Source organism: Herpailurus yagouaroundi, unplaced genomic scaffold, assembly GCF_014898765.1.
Source record: "Herpailurus yagouaroundi ecotype Mexico unplaced genomic scaffold, PumYag 191, whole genome shotgun sequence".
Taxonomy (NCBI): domain Eukaryota; kingdom Metazoa; phylum Chordata; class Mammalia; order Carnivora; family Felidae; genus Herpailurus; species Herpailurus yagouaroundi.
In genome coordinates this window covers 1674221-1701711 of record NW_024412422.1, presented here as the reverse complement: position 1 = coordinate 1701711, position 27491 = coordinate 1674221, and the positions used below count along the sequence as shown (strand labels likewise).

Sequence of the window (27491 nt, the reverse complement as noted above, 5' to 3'; positions counted from 1 at the left end):
CGACAGAAAGGTTGTGAAAGCCTCCCCGGCTGCCAGGAAGCAAAGATCAGGGAGTGGCCCAGCCAGAGGGAAGAGGCAGGACCTGGGGGTGTCCAGGGGCTTGTAACACCCAGTGAAGCAGGAGGAGAGCCAGGCTGGGGACCTTGCTTTGAAAAACCAGCGACAAATATTCAACAGCCCACCCTGCCTCCACTCAACCGACAGCCCAGGAGGTGGGGAGGCTTGCCAGGGCGCCGAGCTAGTAGCTCAGAGGAAGTAGGCTTGGGGGAGGGGAACAGACGTCTTTGGGTCCCATTTTGGAGGGGCCAAGCAAACCTCCCCGGAAGCAGGCTAGAGTGTTGAGCAGGGGAGGACACTGGGCGGGGCAGGCATGCCGCTGGAGCTGTTTCTGGACCTGTACTCGCCCCCCTGCCGTGCCATTTACATTTTCGCCAAGAAGAATGGCATTCCCTTTGAGTTTCGGCCTGTGGTGCTGGGACGAGGTGAGTCTTGGCTAGGCTGGGCCACATGGGGGGTGGCATCCAGGAGCCAGATCTTGCTGAGCCACCCATCCTCTGCATCCCCCAGGGGAGCACCTGAAGCCTGAATTCTTGAAGGTGAACCCCCTGGGGAAGGTGCCTGCCCTGAGGGATGGAGACTTCCTGTTGGCGGAGAGGTAATGGGGTCCTGGCGCCTGTGGAGGCTTCGAGGTTGGGGGAGGTGGAGAGAGGACGGCAGAAAGCTGATGGTCCCACACTTGGAGATCTTTCCAGACTGCTGTGGTCCCCTCTTCCTCCTTTTAGCTCACCCAGCTTGGGGGCAAGGAGCTGCTTTGGGGCTAAAGCTGGTTGGTAGCTTCAGCATGGAGGGCTGGGCAAAGGTCACTCTGTTAGGCCTGGACAACCTGGACTCTGCTGGGGAAGATCCAAGCTTGAGGTTAGCCCTCCCTGGAAGTCCCGAACCTGGCTTTCAAGTCACAGGAGCCAGGAGCTAGGCAGCCCCAGATTTGCATTGGGCTCTGAATCCCAGTTCCCCATATCCTCCATCTCGGCCGCGGAGGGGCCACAGAACTTCGTGTCCCATGTTTCTCCCCTGTAAAATGGAGTAGTAATATAACCCCTCCCAGGACCTGCCTGAGAATGGAAACTGGGCACCACCTTTTTCTATAAAATGTTTTCTAGTTGCCATTACATTTTTATTATTTGATTTGGAAATTGTGTGCCAGGAGCCCAGGGAGGATCAAGAAAGGGGCTCTCCTCGATCCCCTCCCCCGGACCCTGGCTGCTAGGGAGCACTGGCCTGGGAGGGAACTGGAGATCCCTTGGGCAGGATGTCCATGGCAGGTCTGCCTCCTTCCTGCTCAGTAGGACCCAGATGCCAGAGAGGTGGGTCTGGAGGCAGAGGGCTGGCTGGGTTAGTAGTCGGGGGAGGGGAGGTGGAAATATGGGTCCACGGGGAGCGCGTGAGGAATGGAGCAGTTTGGTGGAGAAAAGATGGCCCGTGGTGGGGATGTGGGAGTGGGGTTGCCCTCCCCCGGAGGTGGCATTGGACAGAAATCCAGTCAAACCACCCTGTCTGTGAGAGATGAAGCTGCCTAGCCCTGAGGGGTGGGGGACTCTCTGACACCCCCTGTTTGCAGTGTGGCCATTCTTTTATACTTGAGCCGCAAGTCCCAGACGGCGCCATACTGGTATCCACCTGACCTGCAGGCCCGCGCCCGAGTCCACGAGTACCTGGCGTGGCAGCACACGGCCATCCAGCTGCCTGCCACCAACGTCTACCTGTGTAAGGTGAGCCTCCCGCCCTATTATGCAAGCTTGGGCAGCAGTCAGAACCCCCAGTGCTGGAAAGGACCCACGGGCACATATACAGCCCTCTATCCACTGTCCCGGGTAGACATCTGTAATTGATCATGGCATTCTTTCCCGAGTCTAAATGAATCCTCAGAATCCTTCTGAATACAGTGCCCCAGGGGGTATCACTAATGGATGGTGGCCAGGGAGGGGTGGAGAGGTGGTTGAGGATGTTTGGAGGAAACCAGGATAAGCTGCCTCCATTCCCCCTGGCCCAGTCCCTCCTGCCCCACTTCTCGGGGCAGCCTGTGGACACCATGCGCCTAGACCGGCTGTTGGGGAAGCTGAAACCAGCCCTGCAGCCCCTGGATCAGGAGGTCCTGGCGGCCAAACCCTTCCTGGCTACTGAGCAGGTCTCCCTAGCAGATCTGATGGCATTCACGGAGCTGATGCAGGTAAGCTTCTCCTGCCTGTTTGCCCTCTGGGGGCACTCTGGGCACTGGTCTGAGTCCCCTGCTCTGGCTACCCTGTCTCCCCAGCCCACTGCTGTTGGCTGCGACCTCTTCCGAGACTGGCCCCGGCTGGCAGCCTGGCGAGCCCGAGTAGAGGCTGCCCTGGGCCCTGAGCTTGTCCAAGATGCGCACAAGCTTGTGCTACAGCCGCGGGAGCAGGACCCCCGGCTGGCACAGGAGCTGGTGCATCGGCTGCAGGAGCAGCTCAGTTGAGAGGGATGTGGCCCAGCCCATTCCCCTGCACTCTCCCACCCACAATAAACATGCTGTGTGACGTCTACTTGTCTCCAGCTTCCTCTGCCTTACCAAGTGGGGTCTCCCCGCTTCTGAGCAGAATCTGGAGGGACAAGAGATCTCCCGAGATGATGCAGCCTAGAGGCAGCAGCACTCAGGCCTCTCGTGGGCTTCTAGTTACCTTCCTGAGTTGCCAGCTGCTGAACTCCACTGGCCACTGCCAGTCCCAAGCCAGACCGGAAGTTTCTGGGATTCTCTCCGTGGCACAGCTTCACTGGCTGACCCTAGATACTCCTGTGGCATTGTCCCCGGTGCCCTGACTGCTCCCTAGGATCCTGTTTGTCTTTCTCTCAACACTTTTCTAACCATAGTTCAGGCTAGACTGACCTATGCATACCCCCAATCCTTGCTTCTGAAACCCTCCATGGTTACTTCCTATTGCCCCATCCTCGTTCTGGACCCAGCAGAGGCCCTTGGGTTACATTCTACAATAAAGTTCTGGCCCTCACAATTCCCGCGTGTAAGTCCTTCTCCGACATGGGCCACGGGCACACACATGTGCCAAGAGGGAGGGGGAAGGGCAGAGTTGCAGGTGGCCCCCACCTCCTGCCCCTGAGCCAGGGTCCTCTTCCTTGTCTACTCCTGAGTCTCCCGAGAATTCTTGCTGCTATGAGAATTCCGGGCTTCCTGGCCTCATGACAACACCAAGTGAAACAAGAAGTTCCAGAATGCGGGGTCCTAGGCCTGGGTTGGAGAGGGCCGATGGGCACAGAGCCAGGCCCAGGGCCTCAGGCTGCATATAGGCTCAGGTTCAGAGCCTGCTGGCTGTGGCTGGTGGGGGTGCCCGACACGTGTCTCAGCATGGGTCTGGAGCTCTATCTGGACCTGCTGTCAGCATCCTGCCGCGCTGTCTACATCTTCGCTAGGAAGAACAACATCCCCTTTGACTTCCAGTTTGTGGATCTGCTAAAAGGTAGGCACCCCACGCTGCCCGGCATAGGTCTGGCCTTGGCAGGGAGGCAGGACGCAAGGTCAGAGCGTCTCTGAGAAGCGGAGACACAGAGGCGACTCCCCACCTTAAAGTCCAGACTTTCCAAGGGAATCGTAGGCTGTCCGGCCCTGTGACTAATTCTGCCCTGCTATGATGAACAGGCTCTTTTTTTTTTTTTTTAAGTTTATTTATTTTGAGAGAGACAGAGACAGTGTGAGTGGGGGAGGGGCAGAGAGAGAGTGAGAGAAAGAATCCCAAGCAGGCTCTACACTGCCAGCATGGAGCCCAATGTGGGGCTTGGACCCACAAAACTGTGAGATCATGACCTGAGCTGAAACCCAAGAGCTGGACGCTTAACTGACCGAGCCACCCAGGAGCCCTATGAACAGGCTTTTATAAGATAAAGTGGAAGGAAGAGTGCCAGGCATCCCCTGGTCTCCCATCTAGAGCCCTTGGCTTTTCCTTGCAGTATCTTGTTAGCTGCAGCACATCAGATGAGCTGGCAAAGGTCGCAGAAGTGTGTGGTCATCCAAATCTGAGTCAACACTACCTCTTCAGGCCACACTAATTCTCCCTCCACGTTCACACCTGCTCAGGGTGACACAGGCCCGGGGTGAGGTGCAGAGCACTGGTCTCCAACATTACCCCAAGCATGGAGGAGGTTCTTAAAAGCTCACGTTGCAGAGGCAGAAGCCTCTAGAACATAGAGGAGGAGGCCAGGTGCTCTGAAATGAGGTGTGAATCCAGCCCCAGAAATGTTTTCTGACCGAGGCAACTGGTTGAGGAAGAGTTAAAACTCCCAATAGATCAGGGTGCCTGGTTGGCTCAGTTGCTAGAATTTGTGGACTCTTGATCTCTGGGGCTGGTCATGAGTTCAAGCCCTTGTGCAGCGGAGAGCTTACTGAACAACAAAACAAAACAAAACCCACCACAACAAAACAAGTCTTCTGATAGATTGGTTGTATATGAGAGGCTCCCTTTTGGATTCCAGCTGTGTGCGGGGGCTGGGGCTGAAGGAGTGGGGGTGGGATCCAGGCTTCTAGGGCTGCTGCTGATTCACAGGCTATGGCTTCAGGCCGAGTTGGGAGTGGGAGCTGGAGGCCTCCAACTTCTGTAAGCCAACGGGTTGTCCTGGTCACTGAGCCTGGGATGGGGGCAGGAGTCTTGATCCTAATCCCGATTCTGCCACTGACTTGCCCTTTGACCTGAAGTGAGCCATGGATGGTGTTCCTCTGGGCTTGTTTCTCCTTCTAGAGAAAAAGGGGGAGAAAGGCATGTGCCTCTGGGAACCTGGGCCTCTCTTTCCTAGAGTCCCAGCACCCTCAGACCTTTCCTACCCCTCCCAGGTCACCACCACAGCAAGGAATACATAAAGATCAACCCCCTGAAGAAGGTACCCAGCCTCAAAGATGGAAAATTTGTCTTATCTGAAAGGTAAGTCTTCCTTGCCCACCCCTGCTCCCATCTGTCTCTGCTCCTCCTGGGACATTCATGTGGAGCCGACCTACTAGTACTTATTTTTTATTTACTGTGAAAAATTTTATATATACACCAAAGTAGAATGAATACTAACTAATGAGGGATATGAAGACCTCCACAGGATACCCATCACACAATTCCAACAGTGGTCCATGTGGGGAGCCCATTTTGCATCACCTGTAACCAACCCACTCTATTCCCCTCTATTCCCCTACCTGCCAGATAAAAGATGAAGGCTCATTTAAAAAAAAAAAAAAAAGCATCACCACAATACTTTGGTGACACCTTATAAAAAATTAACAATAATCCCTGGGGACGCCTGGGTGGCTCAGTCATTGAGCATCTGACTCTTGATTTCTGCTCAGATCCCTGGGTTTTGGGATCGAGCCCTGTGTCCGGCTCTGTGCTGAGTCTGGATCCTGCTTGGGATTCTCTCTCTCTCTCTCTCTCTCTCTCTCTGCCTGTCCCCTGCTCACGCTCGCTCTCTCTTTCAAAAAAAATAATTAATTCATTTAAAAAAACAACAACAATAATCCCTGGATTTCAACCAATACCCTGTTCTATTCAAAAGTCACTGATTATCCCCAAAATATTTTCTTTGTGGCTTGTGCATTTGAATCCAGCTCCAAATAAACTACAAGTATGGCAGCTTGTGGTCTGCCTATGTATAGTTCCCTCCATGCCCCACCTTTTGCCTTTGCATTTTTAATATACTTTTTAAAAAATGTTTATTTATTTTTGAGAGAGAGAGAGAGAGCACAAGTAGGGGAGGGGTAGAGAGAGAGCGCAACAGAGGACCCCAAGCAGGCTCCATGCTGACAGCTGATAACCGAGAGCCCAGGGTGGGGCTCAAACCCACAAACCGTGAGAGCATGACCTGAGCCAAAGGCAGATGCTTAACCGACGGAGCCACACAGGTGCCCTTGCCTTTACATTTTTGTTATGGTTAAAGAAACAGAATCCTTCGTCCTGAGGAGTTTCCCACAGTCTAAGTTTTGCTGATCGTGTTCTCATGGTGTCATGTTAACACGGTTTTTCTGTCCCTTCATTTCCTGTAAATGGGTCATTGAAAGTAGAGGTTTGGTGAGATTCAGGGGTTTATTGTTTCTCAGCTTCAGAGGCGGTCTCATGATTGTCAAGTGTATCTTCCAGGTGGACCATAGACCTTGGGTGGCCCCAGTCCTGGATGATTTTCCTAGGGCTGTTGTAAAAAATTACCACTGACTAAATGACTTAGAACAACAGAAATGTATTGCATTCCTAGAGGCTAGACGTCAAAACCCCTGTGAAGGAGCTGGAAAAGCTTCTCTCCCGGGTTCTGGTAGCCTCAGGCTATGTGTCTTTGGCCAGTTCCTTGTTATCTTTGAGCCTCAGTTTCCTCAAATGTAAGCATACTGGGACCCACCTTAGAGGGTTATTGTGAGATCAACTGAGATGATTCAGGATTTAGGATTTCCTTTCTTGATGTTTCCCGCCTTCTTAGACACTTGTACCTCTGGGGCCTCCCTCTCAGGCTGCTCCTTCCCTTCTCCCCCCTCCCACCTCTGCTCCCTTCTTACCTGCTGACTCTGTGGTGGGCTGCGGGGGCACAGGGGGGCAGGCTCCTGCTTCTTGGACTTTGATGTCATATCAGACTCTGACTCAGGACTCTCTGGGACCCCAGATGTTCTAGACACCTCAAACACATGTGTCCATTCTGAGTTCCTCCCTTCCTGCCCTCCACCAGCCAAGAGCAAGACCATTCCCTCCAAATTGTGCCTCCAGTCTGTACCCTCCCTGTATCCCTGTGGCCCCTGTCGTCCTCAGAATCCCTCCACCCAAGTACCAGATCTTGTTCTTTTTTTTTTTTAAGTTTGTTTTGAGAGAGAGAGAGAGAGAGAGAGAGAACACAGGAGGGGCAGAGAGAGAGGGAGAGGGAATCCCAAGCAGGATCTGCACTGTCAGCACAGAGCCCGACCCAAAGCTTGAACCCACAAACTGTGAGATCATGACCTGAGCCGAAATCAAGAGTCGGACGCTCAACTGACTGAGCCACCCAGGCACCCCTCTTTTTTTTTTTAAATTGAGATACAATTGCCATACAACATTATATTAGTTTCAGGTGTACAACATAATGATTCAGTTTATGTATATATTGTGAACTGGTTCTAGTTGACCTCTGTCATCACATATAGTTGTAGATTTTTTTTTTAAATTTTTTTTTTCAACGTTTATTTATTTTTGGGACAGAGAGAGACAGAGCATGAACGGGGGAGGGGCAGAGAGAGAAGGAGACACAGAATCGGAAACAGGCTCCAGGCTCCGAGCCATCAGCCCAGAGCCTGACGCGGGGCTCGAACTCACGGACCGCGAGATCGTGACCTGGCTGAAGTCGGACGCTTAACCGACTGCGCCACCCAGGCGCCCCAAGTTGTAGATTTTTTTTCCCTTATGATAAGAACTTTTAACACCTACTCTCTTAGCAACTATATTTTTTTATTTTTTATTTTCTTTTAATTTTTAAAAATTTTATTGATTTTTTGAGAGAGAGAGAGAGAGAGAGAGCGGAGGAGGTGCAGAGAGAGAGGGAGACACAGAATCTGAAACAGGCTCCAGGCTCTGAGCTGTCAGCACAGAGCCTGACATGGGGCTTGAACTCACGAACCGTGAGATTATGACCTGAGCTGAAGTCTGACACTTAACTGACTGAGCCATCCAGACGCCCCCCCCCCTTTTTAAAATATATATATTTTAGGGGCGCCTGGGTGGCGCAGTCGGTTAAGCGTCCGACTTCAGCCAGGTCACGATCTCGCGGTCCGGGAGTTCGAGCCCCGCGTCGGGCTCTGGGCTGATAGCTCAGAGCCTGGAGCCTGTTTCCGATTCTGTGTCTCCCTCTCTCTCTGCCCCTCTCCCGTTCATGCTCTGTCTCTCTCTGTCCCAAAAATAAATAAACGTTGAAAAAAAAATTTAAAATATATATATTTTAATGTTTGTTTATTTTTGAGAGATAGCACAAGCAAGAGAGGGACAGGGAGGGGGGTGTATAGAGGCTCTGAAGTGGACTTTGCACTGTCAGCTGGGATCCTGGGGGCTTGAACTCACGAACTGTGCGATCATGACCTGGGCTGAAGTCAGATACTCAACCAACTGAGGCACCCATGCACCCCTCTTTTATTTATTTATTTATTTATTTATATTTAAATGTTTATTTTTTGAGAGGCAAAGAGAGACAGAGTGTGGCTACCTCTTACCCCTGAATTCCCATACATGTTGTTTTAGGTCTAGACTGCCCTTCCTCATGCCATCCATCAGATCCCATTCACCCTGCTGGTCTCCCTTCGGGCATTCACTGACTGGCGGACTGACTGCCTTTCCTGGCACCCTTTGGGCTCATCCTCCCCCCAGAAGAATGTCAGTGCCTAGCACCTGCCTGTGGCTGGAAGCCCCACACTGAGCCCCGGCCACGCTGGGGTGGTGGGTGTAACAATGTTGAGGAAGGCAAGAGCGGTGCCCCCCGACTTTTCCTTTCTGCAGCGTGGCCATCCTTTTCTACCTGTGCCGCAAGTACAGCACACCCTCACACTGGTACCCACCAGACCTGCACACACGTGCCCGCGTGGATGAGTTCATGGCCTGGCAGCACACTGCCATTCAGATGCCCATGAGCAGGATCCTCTGGATCAAGGTGAGTGGGGTCAAGGCCGGGCTGACCACCAGTGAGTTCAAGCAAGTCTCCCTCCCTTCCTGAGCATCATTTCCTCAGCTCCCTCTCCTGCCTGCCTTACAGAGCTGATGGGAGTGTGGAATGAACCATTGGGTATGAAAAAGCCTTATAAAGACAAGGGGAAGGGTACCCAGGAGGGGCTGATATTACTCAAGACTGGATAAGATTCGAGAAATTTCATTCTGAACTAGAAAACATCATAGTCAAAGGGCCCAGAGAGACCACCAAATTTGAAGATGACGACTAGCCAATGTATGTATATGTACCCTTACTTATCTCATGCCTGTGACAGACATCACGAATCAATCACAGGATTCCATCCTGTTAGGATCTCAAAATCCTTCTGGACAATGGCCCCAGGTAACTTCTACCAACCAGAACTGCTAAAAGAGGTGAACTTACTTTATATCCTTGGTTCTGTCCGACACCTCTCTAGCAGACAAGGATGCTGAAGATTGGAGGGTCAGATGGGACTAGGGTGCAACCTCCTCTTCCCTCCTCTCCCCCACCCCGGCCAGATGCTGATCCCAATGATCACTGGTGAGGAGGTTCCAGATGAGAAGGTGGAGCAGATGCTGGCAGAGGTGAAGAACAGCATGCAGCTCTTTGAGGAGAAGTTTCTGCAGGACAAGATGTTCATTGCCGGGGACCACATCTCACTGGCTGACGTGGTGGCCCTGGTGGAGATGATGCAGGTGTGCAGTGGGGTAGGGACACAGCCTGGGCAGAGGTAGGACTCCTTTGTGACCACTCGGGCCATAGTGTGAGTATAGGCTGCTGGAGGGAGAGGGATTCTGGGAGCCAGGTGCCTAGACCTGACCCAGGGGTAACCGGAAGCACAGGAGATTTTGAACCAAGGAGGGTCACGATTATCCATGCTTCACAATGCTTTTTCAGCGTGGGCAGGAGCTGGAAGGCAGGCCTGGGACAGGGAGAAGAACACAACATTTCTCAGTTAGTCAGCCAGGATCCTGGATGCCTCCGCCTCCTGCCGGACCCTCCAGGAAGTGTCCAGAGGCCTCCAAAGTGTCCTTCTGGATGAATGCCTCTTTTCTAGAGCACCAGACATCTAGCTATACAAGGAAGCTCCCTGGTTCTGGGTCGGAGGGGCATCCACAGTGCTTTTGGGGGTCCACCTGGGTGTGGGACAGTTATGTGGTTTCTACATGCAGGGGAGGGTGGCTAGTTCTGCCCTAGCTGGTATGCAGGGTGGCCAGTTGAGACCCCGGCCAATGTCTTGAGAGGCCAACGCAATTTCTGGCCGGTATGCAAAATGTCCGCTTTAGTCCATGGTCAGTGTGCAGGGCAGATCAGCACCAGAGAAAAACATTTCAGTTTTTCTGTCTCAGGTGGTGTAGTCCCCTACATTTCAAGCCCTACCCCTTACATTTCACCCACCCCACCCCATTTTGGAGCCCCCAAGTTTTTCGCGTGCATGTTTCTTAGACTACCTGCTGGGTCTCCCATTCCAGGCCCTGCGCCTGATCACAGAGGAAGGTTCAATGTGGAGGAAATTCAATGTGTGAATTCTTCTCACTCTCATCTGAGAATAAGGGATTTCCCTGGTAGAAGGCAGGGCCCATGGGAGGTTTCACACTAAAAAGTAGGAGTCATCTGGGCCAGGAGTCACCTCAGAGAGGGGTTCAGGAACCTTGGAGCAAGACCAGTGGAGAACCTGGAGATTCTGGCCTTCCAGCCCCCACCCCATATCTATCACATAGCGTATGACCCCTTGCTCAGGCCTGGGAGTGGGATGGGTCACAGACTCACTCTTTGCAGCGGCAGATAGGGAGACACCCTGAGGCTGTAGGAGGGGGGGTAGGTAGGGCTGGTCCCCTGGCTGACCATCTCTTCCTCTTTGTGTTATCTACAGCCCATGGGAGGCAACTATGATGTCTTCCTCAATAGCTCCAAGATTGCTGAGTGGCGCATGAGGGTGGAGCTGGCCATTGGCCCTAGCCTCTTTGGGGAGGCCCATGACCGGCTGATGAGGTTGGCCGAATGGGACAGTTCAACATTGGATCCAATGGTCAAGGAGAGGATCTGTGAGTTGCTGCAGAAGTTCAAGTAGAAGCAGCCCATCCTGCAGGGCCTGGCTGGCCCAGGCCTTTGAGCTTCTTTCCTTAGGGGAGATGTTGAAAACAATTCCACTTCTTCACCTAATAAAGTACTGTCACAACCACCATGGTTGCTGGGACAGTTGGTGTGAGCATAAGTTCTTGTGTGGGAGAAGGTGGCGGTGATGGGTCCTCCCAGGTTCCAAAAAGAGTTTAAAGCTAAAGGTTAAATATGATTAAGGGTGCCCTGATGGCTCAGTTGGTAGAGCATGTGACTCTTGATCTTGTAAGGGTTAAATTGTAGTGTAGGGCTCACCTGTAGCCTTAAGAAATAACAGCTTTAACACCATAGACTAAAGAGATAACAGCCTTGGCCTATCAATCAAGGGAACAAAAGTTCAAGGAAAATCAACTGGATTAGTGTTTGACTGGAGTGGGGCAGGGCATGTCTGAACTGTTTCCACCCCCATCTGGGAACTATTTCTTTGTTCTGTTCCCAGATGATGATAAGACCATGTGGTCTTAATAAAAACTCTGTACCCCGGCTGTTTGAGACCGCACTTGGGTCAAGAGTGTCGGTCTTGATCGGTTGGCCTTGCCTCTCATTGCAATAAACTTTGTTGTGACTGTCATTGGTGCCCATAGTATTCTGTTTCAGGAGTCGTGTGGATGCAACAATCTTAGGGTTGTGAATTCGAGCCCCAAGTTGGGCATAGAGCTTACCTAAAAACAAACAAACAAAAAACTGGATTTAATATAACTTAAAAAATAAACATGATTCAATTGTCAATAATAGTTGATGACTTCAATACCCCACTTTCAATAATGGATAAAACAGTAGGACAGAAAATCATCAAGGAAATAGAGGACTTGAACGATGCTATAAACCAATGGACCTACCAGATATATATACAGAACACTCCACCAACGACCACAGAATACACACTCTTTTTGTTTTTTTTAAGTTTATTTTTTTTAGTAATCTCTACGCCCATTGTGGGGCTGGAACTCATGACCTCGAGATCAAGAGTTGCATGCTCTTCCACCTGAGCCAGCCACGTGCCCCAGAACACACATTCTTCTCAAGCACACATGGAATATTCTCCAGGATAGACCATATGTCAGGTCACAAAATAAATCTCCATGAATTTAAACAGATTGAAGTCATATCATGTATATTCTTGGGAACACAATGGAGTGAAATTAGAAAATAATAGGAGAGGCACCTGGATGGCTCAGTCAGTTAAGCATTCAATTCTTGATTTCGGCTCAGGTCATGATCTCATGGCTCGTGAAGTTGAGCCCCACATTGGTTCCTCACCAAGGAGCCTGCTTGGGATTCTCTCTCTCCCTCTCTCTGCTCCTCCCTCCCTCTCTCTTTCCCTCAAAAATAAAGAAAAAATGAACTAAAAATGAACTAAAAAAAGAAAATAACAGAAGGAAAACTAGAAAGTTCACAAATATCTGGAAATTAAACAATACATTCTCTCTTTTGTTTTTTAAAGTAGGCTCCACACCCAGCACAGAAGCCAATGTGGGGCTTGAACTCATGACTCTGAGATCAAGGCCTGAGCTGAGATCAAGAGTTGGACACTTAACTGACTGAGCCACCCAGGCGCCCCAGAGTGTCAGACTCTTGATTTCAGCTCAGGCCATGCTCCCAGGGTCGTGGGATCAAGCCCCAAGTTGGGCTCTTTGCTGAGGCTGGGGATTCTCTCTCTCTCCCTCTGTTTCTCTCCCCTGCCGGTGCTATCTCTCACTCTCAAATAAAAAAATAAAAAAAATGAAATAAAGTAAATAAAACCCTTTAAAAAGAGAAAAACAAGACAGAAAATCAATGAAACAAAAAAATTGGATTTTTAAAAACATGTTTATTTTGAGAGAGAGAGAGAGTGCATGTGCAATTGTGCATGTGTACCCATGTGGGAGAGGGACAGAGAGAGAATCCCAATCTCAGCACAGAGCCCGCCTGGGGCTGGGAACTACCAACCTGAGCCCAAATCAAGATGCTTAACTGACTGAGCCATCCAGGTGTCCCCCAAAATTGGATTAAAAAAATGTTTTAATTTACTTTTGAAAGAGAGAGAGAGACAGAGCGTGAGCAAGGAAGGGGCAGAGGGAGATGGAAACACAGAATCTGAAGCAGACTCCAAGCTCTGAGCTGTCGGCACAAAGCCCAATGTGGGGCTCGAACTCACGAACCGTGAGATCATGACGTAAGTCGAAGTCGTCTGCTTAACTGACTGAGCCACCCAGGCACCCCCAAAATTGGATTTTTGAGAAGATCAACAAACTTGACAAATCTTTAGCAGCTATGATGAACAAGAAAAATATAAGACTTGAACTACTCAGATGAGGAAAAAAAGTGGGTACATCACTACTCATCTTACACAAGTATAAAGGATTGTAAAGAAAATGCTAGGAACGATTGTATGAGAATAAGTTAGACAACCTGGATGAGATGGGAAAATTCCTAGAACACATTATCCACCAAAATGGACTCAAGAATAGAAAGTCTGAATAAACTTATGGCAAGTAAAGAGATTGAAATAGTAAAAATAATAATAAAAAAAACCTTCCTACAAAGAAAAGCCTAGGATCAGGAAGTTTCACGGGTGAATTCTATCAAATGCTTAAGGAATTAACACCAAATGGGGCACTTGGCTGGCTCAGTCAGTGGAGCATACAACTCTTGAACTTGAAGTTGTGAGATCTGGCCCCATGTTGGGTGTAGAGACTGTTTAAAAATAAAATCTTAGGGGCGCCTGGGTGACTCAGTCGGTTAAGCTTCGAACTTGAGATTTCAGCTCAGGTCATGATCTCACGGTTTGTGAGTTCAAGACCCCCACTGGGCTCTGCACTGGCGGTGTGGAGCCTATATGGGATTTAATCTCTCTCCATCTCTCTGCCCCTCTCCAGTTTGTTCTCTCTCTCTCTCTCTCTCTCTCTCTCTCTCAGTGTAAATAAAGAAACTTAAAGAAATAAAATAAAATAAAATCTTAACGGCATAAAAAGAATTAACACTAAGCCTTTACAAACTCTTTCAGAAAATAGAAGAGGAGGAAACATTTCCCACTTGATTCCATTGTTATCAGAGAACCAGTTCCAAATTCATAGTTTGTTGCTTGAGGCTTGAAAATCAATACTTGAGAGACAAATGATGGCGTGGGGGGGGGGGGGGGGGGGAAGGAAAGTTTGCTTTATTCAGGAAGCTGGAAACCTGAGAAGAGGGTGGATAAATGTCGCTAAGATCATCTTCCTCGTCCAGGTGAAGCCAGAGGGTTTTAATTGGGAAGGCACAGGAAAAGGGAGTGGGGTTACATGGGGGAGATGTAGGTGCCCAGGCGGCTAGTGCTATGTGGACGTGACCCTGAACAGACTTGCTGGCATCACTGGCAGCTATTTTGGGATGTAGTCAATCCTTATCTTTCGGGTAAGTTTGGTCCTTCACTCCTCAAGGCCAGTGGCGTTCAAATCTCAAGGAAATAAGTTCTGCTACAGAGCAAGGGATTTAAGTCAGTAGACAAGGAGTGCGTAAGCTTGAAGCAAGTGAACCCTTAAGACTGGGTGGAGTGCTACTACACTATGAAGCCAGGATGACCCCGAGATCCAAACAGGAAAAAGAACATGAGAAAATAAAAAACTATGTCGCAATATTCCTTATAAATGTAGGCATTAAAATTCTCAACAAAATACCAGCAAATCATATCCACAGCATATTAAAAGGATTGTATATCATGAGCAGGAATGCAAAGATGATTCAATATATGAGAATCAATCAGGGCACCTGGGTGACTTGGTTAAGCATCTGACTCTTGATCTCAGCTCAGGTCTTAATCTCAGGGTCTCGAGTTCAAGCCCTGCATTGGGCTTCGTGCTGGGCATGAAGCCTACTTAAAAATAAAACAAAACAAAAAAAATGTGAAAATCAGTCATTATGACACATCGTACTAACAAAATAAAGAAAAAAATCACATGATTACCACATGATTATCTTGATAGATGCAGAAAAAAGCATTTGATGAAATCCAACACCCTTTCAGGATCAAATAACCCAACAAATAACGGAAGGGAATTCCCTCAGCCTGATAAAGGGCGTCTATGAAAAACTCACAGCTAACATCATACTTAATGGTGGAGTTCATGAGTTCGAGCCCCGCATCAGGCTCTGTGCTGACAGCTGGGAGCCCGGAGCCTGCTTCAGATTCTGTGTCTCTCTCTGCCCCTCCCTGGCTCGTTCTCTCTCTCTCTCTCTCAAAAATAAATAAAACACAAATAAATAAATAGCCTTTGTCTCTTTTTCTATAGAATCATAAATCCATCAGTCTCTTGTGAGATAGGTTACGTGAGTCAGACCCAAAGAAAAGGATTAATCCTGAATATGGATTATTAATCCTGAATAACGATTATCATCCTTCCTTAATTTTTTTTTTTTTTTTTTTCCAGTGAGGGGCGCCTGGGTGGCTCAGTCAGTTGAGCGTCTAACTCTTGATTTCGGCTCAGGTCATGATCCCAGGGTCATGGATTGAGCCCCATGTCGCTCTGCGCGGAGTGTGGAGCCTGCTTAAGATTCTCTCTCTCTCCCTCTGCTGCTCTCCCCCCACTTGAGTGTGCTCTCTCTAAAAAAAATAAAATGAAATAAAATAAAAAAATTAAAAAAACTTTTTTCTCTGTTAAAGATCATTATTACCAACATTTCCTTTCTTTGCAGAAATCTTCCTTACTATGTAGAAAACCTCGTGTTCCTGCAGGTGCATTTTTCAGTTGGACTTGTTTTAGAAGATGACACAGACACCATCTGACCAGCCAGGTGGCAGGCTCTAGGGGGATTCCTGGGTAGCAAGGAATAGGCCTATGATCAAGACTCAGAGGTGTGTCTAGGAGTGGCAACTTGCAAGGGCCCTGGAGGGCTCTAGCCTCCCCACCATTTTCTCTACCTACCTACCTACCTACCTATCTCTTACTGAGATATAATTGACCTATAGCACTGTGGAAGTTTAAGGTGTGCAACATGGTGATTTGATACATTTATATACTGCATATATATATGCATATATATATATATATTACATATTATAGATGTACATTTGATACATTTATATATTGCATATATATGCATATATATATATTACATATTATATATGAACTAACACCTCTATTATGTCACCTAATTATTTCTTTTTTGTGGGGAGAACAATTAAGATCTAGTTTCTCAGCAACATTTGAAATTGTAATACAGTTGTTGACTATATTGTTGACAACTAATGTTGTTGACTAATAGTAATTATGTTGTGATAGATCTCCACAACTTATTTCTCTCCTAGTTGCAAGTATGTACCCTTACATATCTTTCCAGTTTTCCCACCCACAGGCCCTGGTAACCACTATTCTACTTCGTTTCCGTGAGTTTGGCTTCTTTTAGATTTTTCACAGAAGTGTGGTGATACCATATTTGTCTTTCTTTCTCTGTCTGACTTACCTCGCTCAGCACAATGCCCTCAAGGTTCATTCAGATTGTCACGAATGGCAGGATTTCCTTCTTCCTCGCGGCTGAATAGTATTTCATTGTGTCTGTACTCATGTTCTGTATCCATTCATCCCTCGAATAGTTGTTTCCACATCTTGGCTGTTGTGAATAATGCTGCCATCAACGTGGGCGCGCAAATATTTTTTTCATATCCTGTTTCCATTTCATTTGAATATATGCCCAGAAATGGGATTGCTGGATCTCTCCCCATGATTTGAATGAGGGAAGAAACAAATTCAGGGAATGTGAGGCACTGTGCCGGCAGGAGCAGGAAGACCCAAGTACAGGGAGTACCATCTGAGCAGAGTGAGTTACCACAAAATGCTGGACATAAGCCCTGAGGCTGTGCCATTGGCTAGTATCAGGATCTCTGGGGTGTGGGGCTAAGATCTCTGGAGCCGGACCTTCTGGGTCCTTAATCACTCTCTGCCTCCATTTCGACATCTCTAAAATGGGAGCGATAGGAAATTCTGACACAAATAGCACGGAAGAACCTTGAAGACACAATGGTAAGTGAAATAAGATAGTCACAAAGGACCCTCTGAGGGATGACCATCGCGCCACCACCTGGCCTGCTGGGCGGTGCGCTGCTCTAACCAACCTATCAGACAGGCCCATGGCCGCTCAGCCATTGGACCAAAGCGCCGGGGTGCCCGGAGCTGCCCAATGGGGAGTGGTGGCCGGTGGGGCGTGGCCGCGAGGACTGTGTGTGAGTTCCCCGGCAGCTTGGGGTTTGCAGAGTCCCTCGGGTCACGAGTTGGGTCTTTCCGCCCCGCCATGGGCCTGGAGCTTTACTTGGACCTGCTGTCCCAGCCCTGCCGCGCCATCTACATCTTTGCCAAGAAGAACCGCATTCCTTTCGAGATGCGCACAGTGGAGCTGCTCAAAGGTGGGCCGAGGCTCGGGTTTGGGAATCGAGAGATCGGGGAGGAACGGGGAGGCCAAATATTGCTTAAAAGGACCTCCGGCGCCAACTCCTTTTCGGGGCCATCGCCGGAAAAGGTGAGCCGTCAGGGAGATCCGAGATTCATCCCCCAAACAGTGCTCCGTCCCACCGAGTAGGCGATGGGGCTCGGCGGAGGCCGAGTAGAGGGGTGGAGAACTTGAAAAAGAGAGACCTCGTGAGCAAAAAGAAAGGGTACACCTGGACATAGGGATAGAGGACCTCCAGAACAGAGATGGGGGCAGGGGGAGGGCTGAGCACAGAGACCGGGGCGGAGCCGAGTCCCTCCTTGGTGGCCCCCAACTGCTGAAATTCTGCAACAAGGGTCACTGTCCCAGGGTCTCACTTTCCAGCCCTGCTCTATGCATTGGTCCAGGCTGCACTGGGGGTCCCCCTCTGTCCCTTCCTCCTTCTTCTGCTTTGCCTTCTCCTGCTTTACCTTGTCCTCTGCCTCTCTTGTTCCTGCTGGGTGGGGGTCCCCCTGGGGGTGTGCTGGGAGCCTGAGGGGAGACTGCCGGGAAGGCTGCTGGGCTTGGTGATCCCTGCACTCTCAACAGGAGGATTTGTTTCTCTGGCAGTCTCCCGAGGCTCCAAGGACACAGTTGGAACTTGGGGGGTAAGAGGGAGGCAGGACCCAGGTATTCCTGGGTGGGCAAGTAGGGTAACTCTCCTTGGCTGAGTCTTTCCCTTCATCGCTTCCCCACGAGTGTGGGGCCCTTGCCTGCTTTTGTGCCTTTGCACTGGCCTGTCCCTCTGCCTGAATCATCATCTTCTCCCCCCTCCAGGGCATTTCCCACTTGTCCTGCCCAGGGGTTACCTCTGCAGAGTATAGGGGAGAAGGCATAGGGACAAGAGACCATCCCAGCCAGGCTGTTAAATAAAGGGTGCAGAGAGCAGTGTGTTTCACTAGGAGAGGAGGGCAGGTGTGTCTGGTGAAGAAGGAGCAGTCTCAGGGAGGGAAGTGGGAGGATGGTGGGTGTGTTTGAGGCTAGAGGGTGAAGGCAATCATATACGGCTTTGAGGAACTTCCACCTGATCCTGGGGTAATAGGGAGCCACTGAAGACTGTTGAGCAGGATGGCAATGAGCTTAAGTGCTGTTCAGAAGCTTCTCTCTGGCTGCATCTGAAGGAGTAGGAACCACCCAGATGCGCTCAAGCAGAGGCCTGTGTCCCCGGGGACACTAGGCTGCACCTTTTGGGGACAAAAATGTGACTGTCCCAGCTCCAGCAGAGCCTAAAGGTAGGGCCAGCCCCTGCGTCCCTAATGGCCAGGACAGGGTGAATAAGGGGACACAGAAGAGCTGGTAGAAGTTCTTTGCAGGTAAACAGATACCAGGAAGAGGCCACTTCTCTGTATTTGGTGACCTTACCTTAGAGTCCACAGGGAAAGGGGCACTGTACGAAGTCAGAGCTCCATTAGGGTGAACAGCCACCCTGCTCTGAAAGCTTGGGGCACCCTGAATATGAACTTATGAGGCTGGGGTTGGTGCAAAGGTGATGGGTGGGGTGCGTACGAAGGCCCAACTGAAGCATCATATCCTGCACCTTGGGCTGTGCACAAAGGGACTTGGCATGGGCTGACTAGGTTCATTTTGCAACATTTGGCAGAGTAGTCTCTTGTTTCTTCCAAAGTGGCCCTCACCAGCCTAGGCCATGCAGGAGAACAGCTGGGGGCTGGAGAAAAGTCATGAATTTGGGGCCTGGGCATAGGAGGGAGTGGGCACAGGCCATGCAGGCCTCAGTGGTAACTCCCTCCCCCAACACGATGGGCTCTCTGCAGGCCAACACCTCAGCGATGCCTTTGCCCAGGTGAACCCCCTGAAGAAGGTGCCTGCCTTGAAAGATGGGGACTTCACCTTGGCTGAGAGGTAACTGCTACCAGACCTCACTGGAACCATCTTGGCCTACCCTTTTATTTTAGAGACAATTCATGTGTACTCAGGGGCCCTCTAGGTCCACCCCTGTCACAACACCTTCATGACCCAGGGCAGGAGGAAGCTCCAGAGGCCTTGTCTGTTCTGTTCCATGATCCTGCGGCACCCCCAGTGTTTCCTACAGGATGCTTTAGGGAGAACAGAGACGACAAGAAAGCCTTTTTAAGCAATCAGGCCGTCTGAGGCTAGGCTGGATGCCAGATGATGAGAATGGATGCAGGCTAAGAAGAACTAAGCTTCTTTAAGGCTCAGCTTTGATGGTATCTCCTCCAGGAAGCTCTCTGGTCAGAAACTGTCTCCGAACACTTGGCAGGATATTCTGCTGTGGGCTTTTGCCCGGTGGTAGGATGAGCCTCAGATAGACTCTCAGCTCTTCTGAAACTGTGCCTGGGCAAGTCCCTTCACTATTCTAAGCATGGCTTCCTTGTCTGAAGAATAAGGCAAATGCCTTGGCACATTGTCAGGAAGATTAAAGAAGGGACTCTGTATAAAGCCCCTCGCACAGTGTCCTTCCTCCCCTGCAGTGTGGCCATCCTGCTCTACCTGACCCGCAAGTATAAAGTCGCTGACCATTGGTACCCCCAGGATCTACAGGCCTGTGCCCGTGTGGATGAGTACCTGGCATGGCAGCATACGACCCTGCGGAGAAGCTGTCTCCGGGCCCTGTGGCATAAGGTGAGGCCCTGGGGTGGGGAGGTCAGTCAGGGTATCACCCCAAAGGGGCTAAAGCACCATCGCATTCTTCTTTTCCATTTGGAGAGTCTCTACTGCTCTGACTTTGACTCCACTAATTCTTCTGTTGCCCCCACGATGCTATGAAACCCATGTAATACAGTCTTTATTTGAGATACTTTTTTTTCAGTTCTAGAAATTCCACTAGGTTCTTTTTTAAGTTTCCATTTCTGTGCTGAAATTCACCATCTGTATACCTGCTTAGTCCATATTTTCTTCTAAATTCTTCAGCATATTTATAATCATTACTTAAAAGTCTTGGTCAGCTACTTTTATTTTTATTTTTTTAAAACATTTTTTCTTTTGAATGTTTATTTGTTTTTGAGAGAGAGAGGAGATAGAGCATGAGCAGAGGAGGGACAGAGAGAGAGGGAGACACAGAATCTGAAGCAGGCTCCAGGCTCCGAGCTGTCAGCACAGAGCCCGGCGCGGGGCTCGAACCCATGAACAGTGAGATCATGACTTGAGCCGAAGTCGGACGCTCAACTGACTGAGCCACCCAGGTGCCCCAATTTGTCAGTTAATTTTAATACTTTGGTCCCCTGTGGACCTATTTCTATTGGCCGTTTTTTATCCTCCTGATTATGGGTCACATTTTCTTCTTTTTTTGCATGTCTCATAATTTAATATTGTGTGCTACATATTATGTTTGAAAGAAGGTAGAGGGACGCCTGGGTGGCTCAATTGGTTGAGCATCTGACTCTTGATTTCAGCTCACGTCACGATCCCAGGGTTGTGGGATTGAGCCCCACATTTGGCTCCATGCTGAGCATGAAGCCTGCTTAAGATTCTCTCTCTCTGCCTCTCTCCTCTGTGCTCTCTCTCTCTCTCTCTCAAAGACAAATAAATAAATAAATAAATAAATAAATAAATAAATAAATACAAACTTTACAAAAATAAATAAAAGAAGTCAGAGATAGAAGTACATACTAAATGCCTCTAGAAAGAGTTTGTATTTTCCTCCGTCAGGCAGCCATGGTATGAGGTTAATTTCTTCCAGCTAATCAGGAGGTGGGCTAGGTTGTAGCTTTAGTTAGTTTCAGTTCATCTCTGGTTTCAGATGTCTTTTTTTTTTTTTTTAAGTTTACTTATTTATTTTGAGGTGAGGAGAGGCAGAGAAAGGGAAAGATAGAATATCCCAAGTAGGCTCTGCACTGTCAGCACGGAGCCCAATGTGGGGCTCGAACTCATGAATTGTGCAATCATGAGCTGAGCTGAAATCAACTGTTGGACACTTAACCGACTGAGCTACACAGGTGTCCTGTTGTTGTTCACAACACCATTATTCACAGTAGCTAGATGGTGGGAGAAACGCCAGTGTCCATGGATGGATGAATGGATAAACAAAGTGCTATGTACATGCCAAGGAATGTTATTCGGCCATAAAAAGGAAGGAAATAATGCAATATGTTATCATATGGATAAACCTTAAAAACATTATGCTAAGTGAAATAAGCCAGACAGAAAAAGACAAATACTCTATGATTCCACTTTTATATATTTATTTTTTAAGGTTAAAAACTTTTTGTTAAGTTTATGTATTTATTTTGAGAGAGACAGAGATAGCATGAGTGGGGGGGGAGAGGGGGCGGGGACAGAGAAAGAGAGGGAGAGAGAGAGAGAGAAAGAGAGAGAGAGGAAATCCTAAGCAGGCTCTGCGCTGTCAGCACAGAGCCGGAAGTGGGGCTCGAACCCATGGAATCATGAGATCATGACCTGAGCCGAAACAGAGTCGGACGCTTAACCGACTGAGCCACCCAGGCGCCCCTATTTTTTAATATTTTAAATTTATTTTTAAGTAATGTCTATACCCACTTGGGGCTTGAACTCACAACCCTGAGATCAAGAGTTTCATGCCCCATGGACTAAGCCAGCCAGGTGCCCCTTGTTTTATCTTTTTAAAGATTTTTTATCACTTTTTTTTGAGGTTTATTTTTCTTAGTAATCTCTATATCCAACGTGAGGCTGGAACTTATGATCCCAAGATTAAGAGTCGCATACTCTGACTGAGCCAGCCAGGCGCCCCTGTATGATTCCACTTATGTGGGATCTCTAGACTATTTCAGTTCATAAAGATGAGAAAGTAGAAAGATGGCTACCAGGGGACGGGGTTTGAGGCAGGGGGAGGAGGGAAAGTGAAGTTGTTTAATGGGCACAGAGTTTCAGTTTGGGATGATGAATGAGTTTGGAGATGGATGCTACTGGACCCCTGAGTCCAGTTCTTGAATCTCAATGTCACAAAAATAAACACTGAGAAAGAAAGCAGGCGGAGTTTATTAGAGATAGCTTGTACACAGGGGAGCCAACAAGAAAGAGGAATGTTTCCACGACCCCCCCTGCCCCCCGCCCAACATGTACAGCTTATAAAGGTACTTTTCCAAAGGGTGAGGGGCTGGGAGCAGGGAAACATCTTTCAGTCCCACGGTCATTATCTTGTGATGGTCACTTTTTAGTGGACAATCACAGGATGCCTCTCTTCATGGTCAACATTCTTTAGGGCTCTTGGTAAATAGAAATACTCCTGCAAGCAACATTTAAATTGTTACTTCTAATTTTGCCCGGGTAACCATTACTCCCTGATAGTTGTTGTCTCTCATTCGTTCTCTTTCCCAGAAGGAGATATTTGTCTCTAAGCATATGGAAACTTTTTTTTAAGGTTTATTTATTTGTTTTTTGAGAGAGAGAGATGGACAGTGAGTGCAAGGAGGGGAGGGGCAGAGAGAGGGAGACAGAGAATCCCAGGCAGGCTCTGTGCTGTCAGCGCAGAGCCCAACTTGCTTGAACCTTTTGAGATTGAGAGAGGGCGGGGGGTGGGGGGAGAGAATCTTAAGCAGGCTCCATGCTCAGTGAGGAGCCCGGCATGGAGCTCAATCCCATGACCCTGGGATCGTGACCTGAGTCGAAATCAAGATTCAGATGCTCAAGCTGACTGAGTCGTCCAGGCACCCTTGGCTTTTTTTCTTTTATTTTTTGTTCTTTCTTTTATTTTCCATTTTAAACAGTTCTATAATTCTTTGATGGCTTTAAAGAAAAATAAGATTATTTTCTTTCCACCATTATTATGATGGGAGCTATGGTTTTTGTGACTTTGGTATCCAATAAGAAATGGGATTCCTCATTTTTAAAGTGTATGGGTCATCGGGGAGCCAGGATGGCTCAGTTGGTTGAGCATCCAACTTCGGCTGAGGTCACGATCTCACGGTTCATGAGTTCCAGCCCTGTATCAGGCTCTCTGCTGTCAGCATGGAGCCCACTTTGGATCCTCTGTCCCCCTCTGTGCTCCTCCTCCACACACACACACACACACACACACACACACACACACACACACACTCTGTCTGTCTCTCTCTCTGAAATAAACATTCCATATAGAGTATGGAATAGAGTATTTTCCATATAGAGTATCATGTCATCTGTGAAGAGTGAAAGTTTGACCTCCTCCTGGCCGATTTGGATGCCTTTTATTTCTTTTGTTGTCTGATTGCAGAGGCTAAGACTTCCAATACTATGTTGAATAACAGTGGTGAGAGTGGACATCTCTGTCTTGTTCCTGACCTAAGGGGGAAAGCTCTCAGTTTTTCCCCATTGAGGATGATATTAGCATTGGGTTGTTCATGTATGGCTTTTATGATCTCGAGGTATGCTCCTTCTACCCCTACTTTCTTGAGGGTTTTTACCAAGAAAGGATGCTGTATTTTGTCCAATGCTTTCTCTGCATCTATTGAGAGGATCGTATGGTTCTTGTCCTTTCTTTTATTGATGTGATGAATCACATTAATTGTTTTGCGGATATTGAACTAGCCCTGCATCCCAGGTATAAATCCTACTTGGTCGTGGTGAATAATTTTTTTAATGTTTTATTGTTGGAGCTGGTTGGCTAATATCTTGTTGAGTATTCTTGCATCCATGTTCATCAGGGAAATTGGTCTATAGTTCTCAAAAAAACAATAAAATCTTAAAAAAAATAATAAAGGGGAACAAAACCACTTTTTAAAACCCTAAGAATTTTGAATCTACCAAATTGGAACAGAAGGGAAATGTAGAGTCCACAACCTCTTGCAAGGGTGAGGTGGATAATAAATAGAAGGAAGAGGCCTAGGTGGGGTTCTGCAGACTGAGAGCCCATGAACATCAGCCTTAGATACTGAGCAGGGATACCCTATGGCCAGTACCCTTTACATTCAAAAGAAGCTGGAGGGGCACCTCGGTGGCTCAGTCAGTTAAGTTTAAGCGCCTGACTTTGGCTCGGGTCATGATCTCATAGCTCGTGGGTTCGAGCCCCACATCGGGCTCTGTGCTGACAGAGCCTGGAGCCTGCTGCAGATTTTGTGTCCCTCTTTTGCTCTGCCCCTCCCCTGCTCATTATCTGTCTCTCTCTCTCAAGAATGAATAAACATTAAAAAATATTTAATTAAAAAGAAACTGGAAGTCTGGACTCTCATATGAAATGTCCCCATGTTAAATGTCAGCAACTGATCCATATTTTTAAAAACTCTGTAGCCAGACCAATGTTATCAGCTCAGAACTGGCCTCCAGGGCACCAGTGGGCGATCGTTGATTCTGTCTACCTTGTATGGGAGAGGAAACTGAAGCCCAAAGCCAGGGCTCGTGTACAATCCTAGTCCTGTGTATCTGTTTACCTGTATCTCAGGCTCTCCCAAACGACCTTACCAAACAAAGCATGAAGCCTCCCTCTCATGATCCCCATCTGTGTATCTCCCAGACAGCTCTGCCAACCTTGAGGCTGTTGATGGCTTCCTCCTAAAACACCTTCCACCCGGAATCCTGGACACCACTCTTTCTTGGCCCTCCTCCTTAGTCCCTCAGAAAATGTTGGTTCTACTCTTGACTTAGTCTTTTCTTGGCTGTGCCTTTCAGGCAAGTGACGGTGCCTCTCTGGGCCCCACTTTTCCATTTACAAGAGGAGTCATGGCACTATTATTATTCCTATATTATAGACGGGGAAATTGAAGTTCAGAGTGTTTGAGGATTTTGTTTTGGGTCCACGCACTCTATAAGTGGCAGAGTGGAAATCTTATTAGCTTGTCTTCCTAATTACTTATACAGTAAGAGGTACTGGCTTTATATTCAGGGGGGAAAGATGTTATAAAATAGATTGTTCCCAAGCCTAATACCTACTTCCAAAGTATAAAACTCATTGTTCAGGTCCCCTTTGAGTCCTTCTGTCGGATGCTCCTGAGGTTCAGCCATCAGAGATCACAGAAGAAGGAATATTTCTGGGAAAGATGGTCCTCTGGGAGTTTCCCTGCAGGCCTACCCAGGCTATAGAAGAGAGGTGCATGCAGCCAGAAAGCAGCTCAAACTGGGGTGGGGAGGCACACATGCCTTCCTGCCCCTGAGGCTGGCTGGGCTGGCCCCTAACCCTTTGCTTTGCTTCCCCACCTACCAGGTGATGTTCCCTGTTTTCCTGGGTGAGCCAGTATCTCCTGAGATGCTGGCGACCACCCTTGCTGAGTTGGATGTGACCCTGCAGTTGCTTGAGGACAAGTTCCTCCAGAACAAGGCCTTTCTCATTGGGCCCCATGTCTCCCTGGCTGACCTGGTAGCCATCACAGAGCTGATGCATGTGAGTTGTATGGATAGGGTGGGCCTGCTAGGCGGGGAGGGCCCTGGGGAGTTGCTGAAGTCTTGCCACCGGCTGTGCTTATCTATGGAAACCTCTTCTGGAGCTATGTGGCCCCCAAACTGGGCAGATGCTGCCATTCTTGACCTTGCCAACCCACCCCCATCCCTTTCTCTTTCTCCCTACAGCCTGTGGGTGCTGGCTGCCAAGTCTTTGAAGGTAGACCCAAGCTGGCTGCATGGTACCGGCGTGTGGAGGCAGCAGTGGGAGAGGATCTCTTCCGGGAGGCCCATGAGGTCATCCTGAAGGCCAAGGACTCTCCACCTGCAGACCCCACCATAAAGCAGAAGCTGATGCCTGCGGTGCTGGCCATGATCCGGTGAGCCAGGAAGCCTTGTACCTGCTCTGCCCAGGATAGTTCGCAAAGCATCTTCATTTCCAATCTCCCATGGGAGGTTGGCTCAGAGGGCAGGAGTGACTTGCCTGAGTCCCACTGCCCCTCTGCTCCCCAGGTTAGATCCCTACACCCACACCATCTTCCACAGCGGCCTGAAAGCCACAATGAGAATGGAACACCCACATCTTATCTCCTTTAATCACTGCATTTCATTTTCAGTTTAGGAAATAAACCTGGGCTCAGCCTGAGCCTGTGCTTCTAATAATGTGTGATTTATTTGACCTTCTGTCCTGGCCCTCGTCTTCTTCTCTATCCCAAAGACAACCCCCTTTCCTAAGCCCTATGGGTCAGCTTCTCCATGATGGTTTCCAGGAGTGAAATGAACAAATGCCCTCTAATCTTCTAGTTCTTGGAGAAAGTGATTTGTCAGACAGCACAGAGGGCAGCAGGCATCCCATATGTGGTGGCTGTAGGCATGGTGATCAATCAGTTGGCTGGGCCAACCTCCCAGGATATGGCCCTTTGGCACCAAGTGCTGTAGCTCATGTGTCCTGACTGTGTTCTGCAGGATTGGTCAGGAGGGGAAAATCCAAATAGCAGCTCTCCTGGTCAGGAAATCAATTATGCAGGCCTTAAAGGCCATGCCTATGATTTGTAAACCATAAACAGGCATAGTGTGCTGAGAATGCATTTTATTTATTTATTTATTTATTTATTTATTTATTTATTTATTCATTCATTCATTTACTTAGTTACTTATATTTTATTTTAAGTAGGCTCCACACCCAGTGTGGGGCCTCAACTCACAACCCTGAGATTAAGGGTCACATGCTTTGCCGACTGAGCCAGGCAGTCACCCCACTAGATTGCATTTTAAAATAATATTCTGGCTGGATGCGGGGGGTTGGACTGGAGGATGGCCAGAGAGGAAGCAGGAAGATTGGATATTATAGTAATCCTGCCAAAGGCGATTTGTGCAAGAGGGCAGGGCAATGAAGGAACTGGAGAACATGGCCCCTTCCAGTTTGGAGAGGGCTCCAGCACTAGGCTGTGAAGGCACTCTCCTGGGGAAATAGGTTTTACATAAACGGGGAACTTAGGGGATCAGGGAGGCCAAACTATTCTTAAATAACATCCTCTTGTCAAGGGGCTTTTTCTGAATCTTGGCTTTGGGGGCAGGATTTTCTTACTCCAAGAGCCTCTCTTAGGGAATGGGGGTCCATAGCCACAGACCTCAGGAGTCCCCACGGTGTCAGTTGGAGGGACTTGGCCCTGCAAAGGAGCTGGGGAAGTTTCAGTCCCCCTGCAAGTCACTAGGTGGGCCCCATGGGTTCCTGCCATTTGCTAGAGGGATTAGCTGGAGTGTAAGGAATATGACCCCAGGGATTAGGGAGGGGTGGTTCATTCTTTCCAGTAGTGTGGGCCTGGCCTCCACAGTGAGTTGGGGTCCAGAAACCTCCCCAGCCTCCATCCTGAGCACTGGCCATAGGGGAGGCTACTGCACCTCCTTTCTCTGCCTCCCTTTGTGTTCCCCGGGAATCAGAAGCTCCTCCTCTCTCAGTCTGAGGAAGTGGCTTGGGCCAATGGAAGGCAGCCAAGCCCTTTCCGCTGCTAAATTCGCTGACC

The 27491-nt window shown here is 48.8% G+C and overlaps 2 protein-coding genes across 5 annotated transcripts; both read left to right on the top strand.

Moving 5' to 3' along the window:
* LOC121010165 (glutathione S-transferase theta-1) lies at positions 1-26127 on the top strand. Of its 4 annotated transcripts, none has more exons than XM_040443571.1 (5): positions 1-482; positions 568-655; positions 19677-19827; positions 25295-25471; positions 25657-26127. In XM_040443571.1, the coding sequence occupies exons 1-5, from the start codon at positions 371-373 to the stop codon at positions 25849-25851; spliced, it is 723 nt and encodes a 240-aa protein (XP_040299505.1). In that variant the 5' UTR covers positions 1-370; the 3' UTR covers positions 25852-26127. The 4 variants fall into 4 exon arrangements, with proteins under 4 accessions (XP_040299505.1, XP_040299506.1, XP_040299504.1 ...); XM_040443572.1 differs by lacking the exons at positions 19677-19827; positions 25295-25471; positions 25657-26127 and adding exons at positions 1619-1769; positions 2051-2227; positions 2312-2564 and having other exon boundaries at positions 24-482; XM_040443570.1 differs by lacking the exons at positions 1-482; positions 568-655 and adding exons at positions 16970-17164; positions 18999-19086.
* Positions 3147-10878, top strand: LOC121010164 (glutathione S-transferase theta-4-like). Its single transcript, XM_040443569.1, has 5 exons — positions 3147-3491; positions 4856-4943; positions 8502-8652; positions 9210-9386; positions 10565-10878. Exons 1-5 carry the CDS (start codon positions 3281-3283, stop codon positions 10760-10762), a joined length of 825 nt encoding a protein of 274 aa, XP_040299503.1. The 5' UTR covers positions 3147-3280; the 3' UTR covers positions 10763-10878.
* Positions 26128-27491: the final 1364 nt, after the last annotated feature.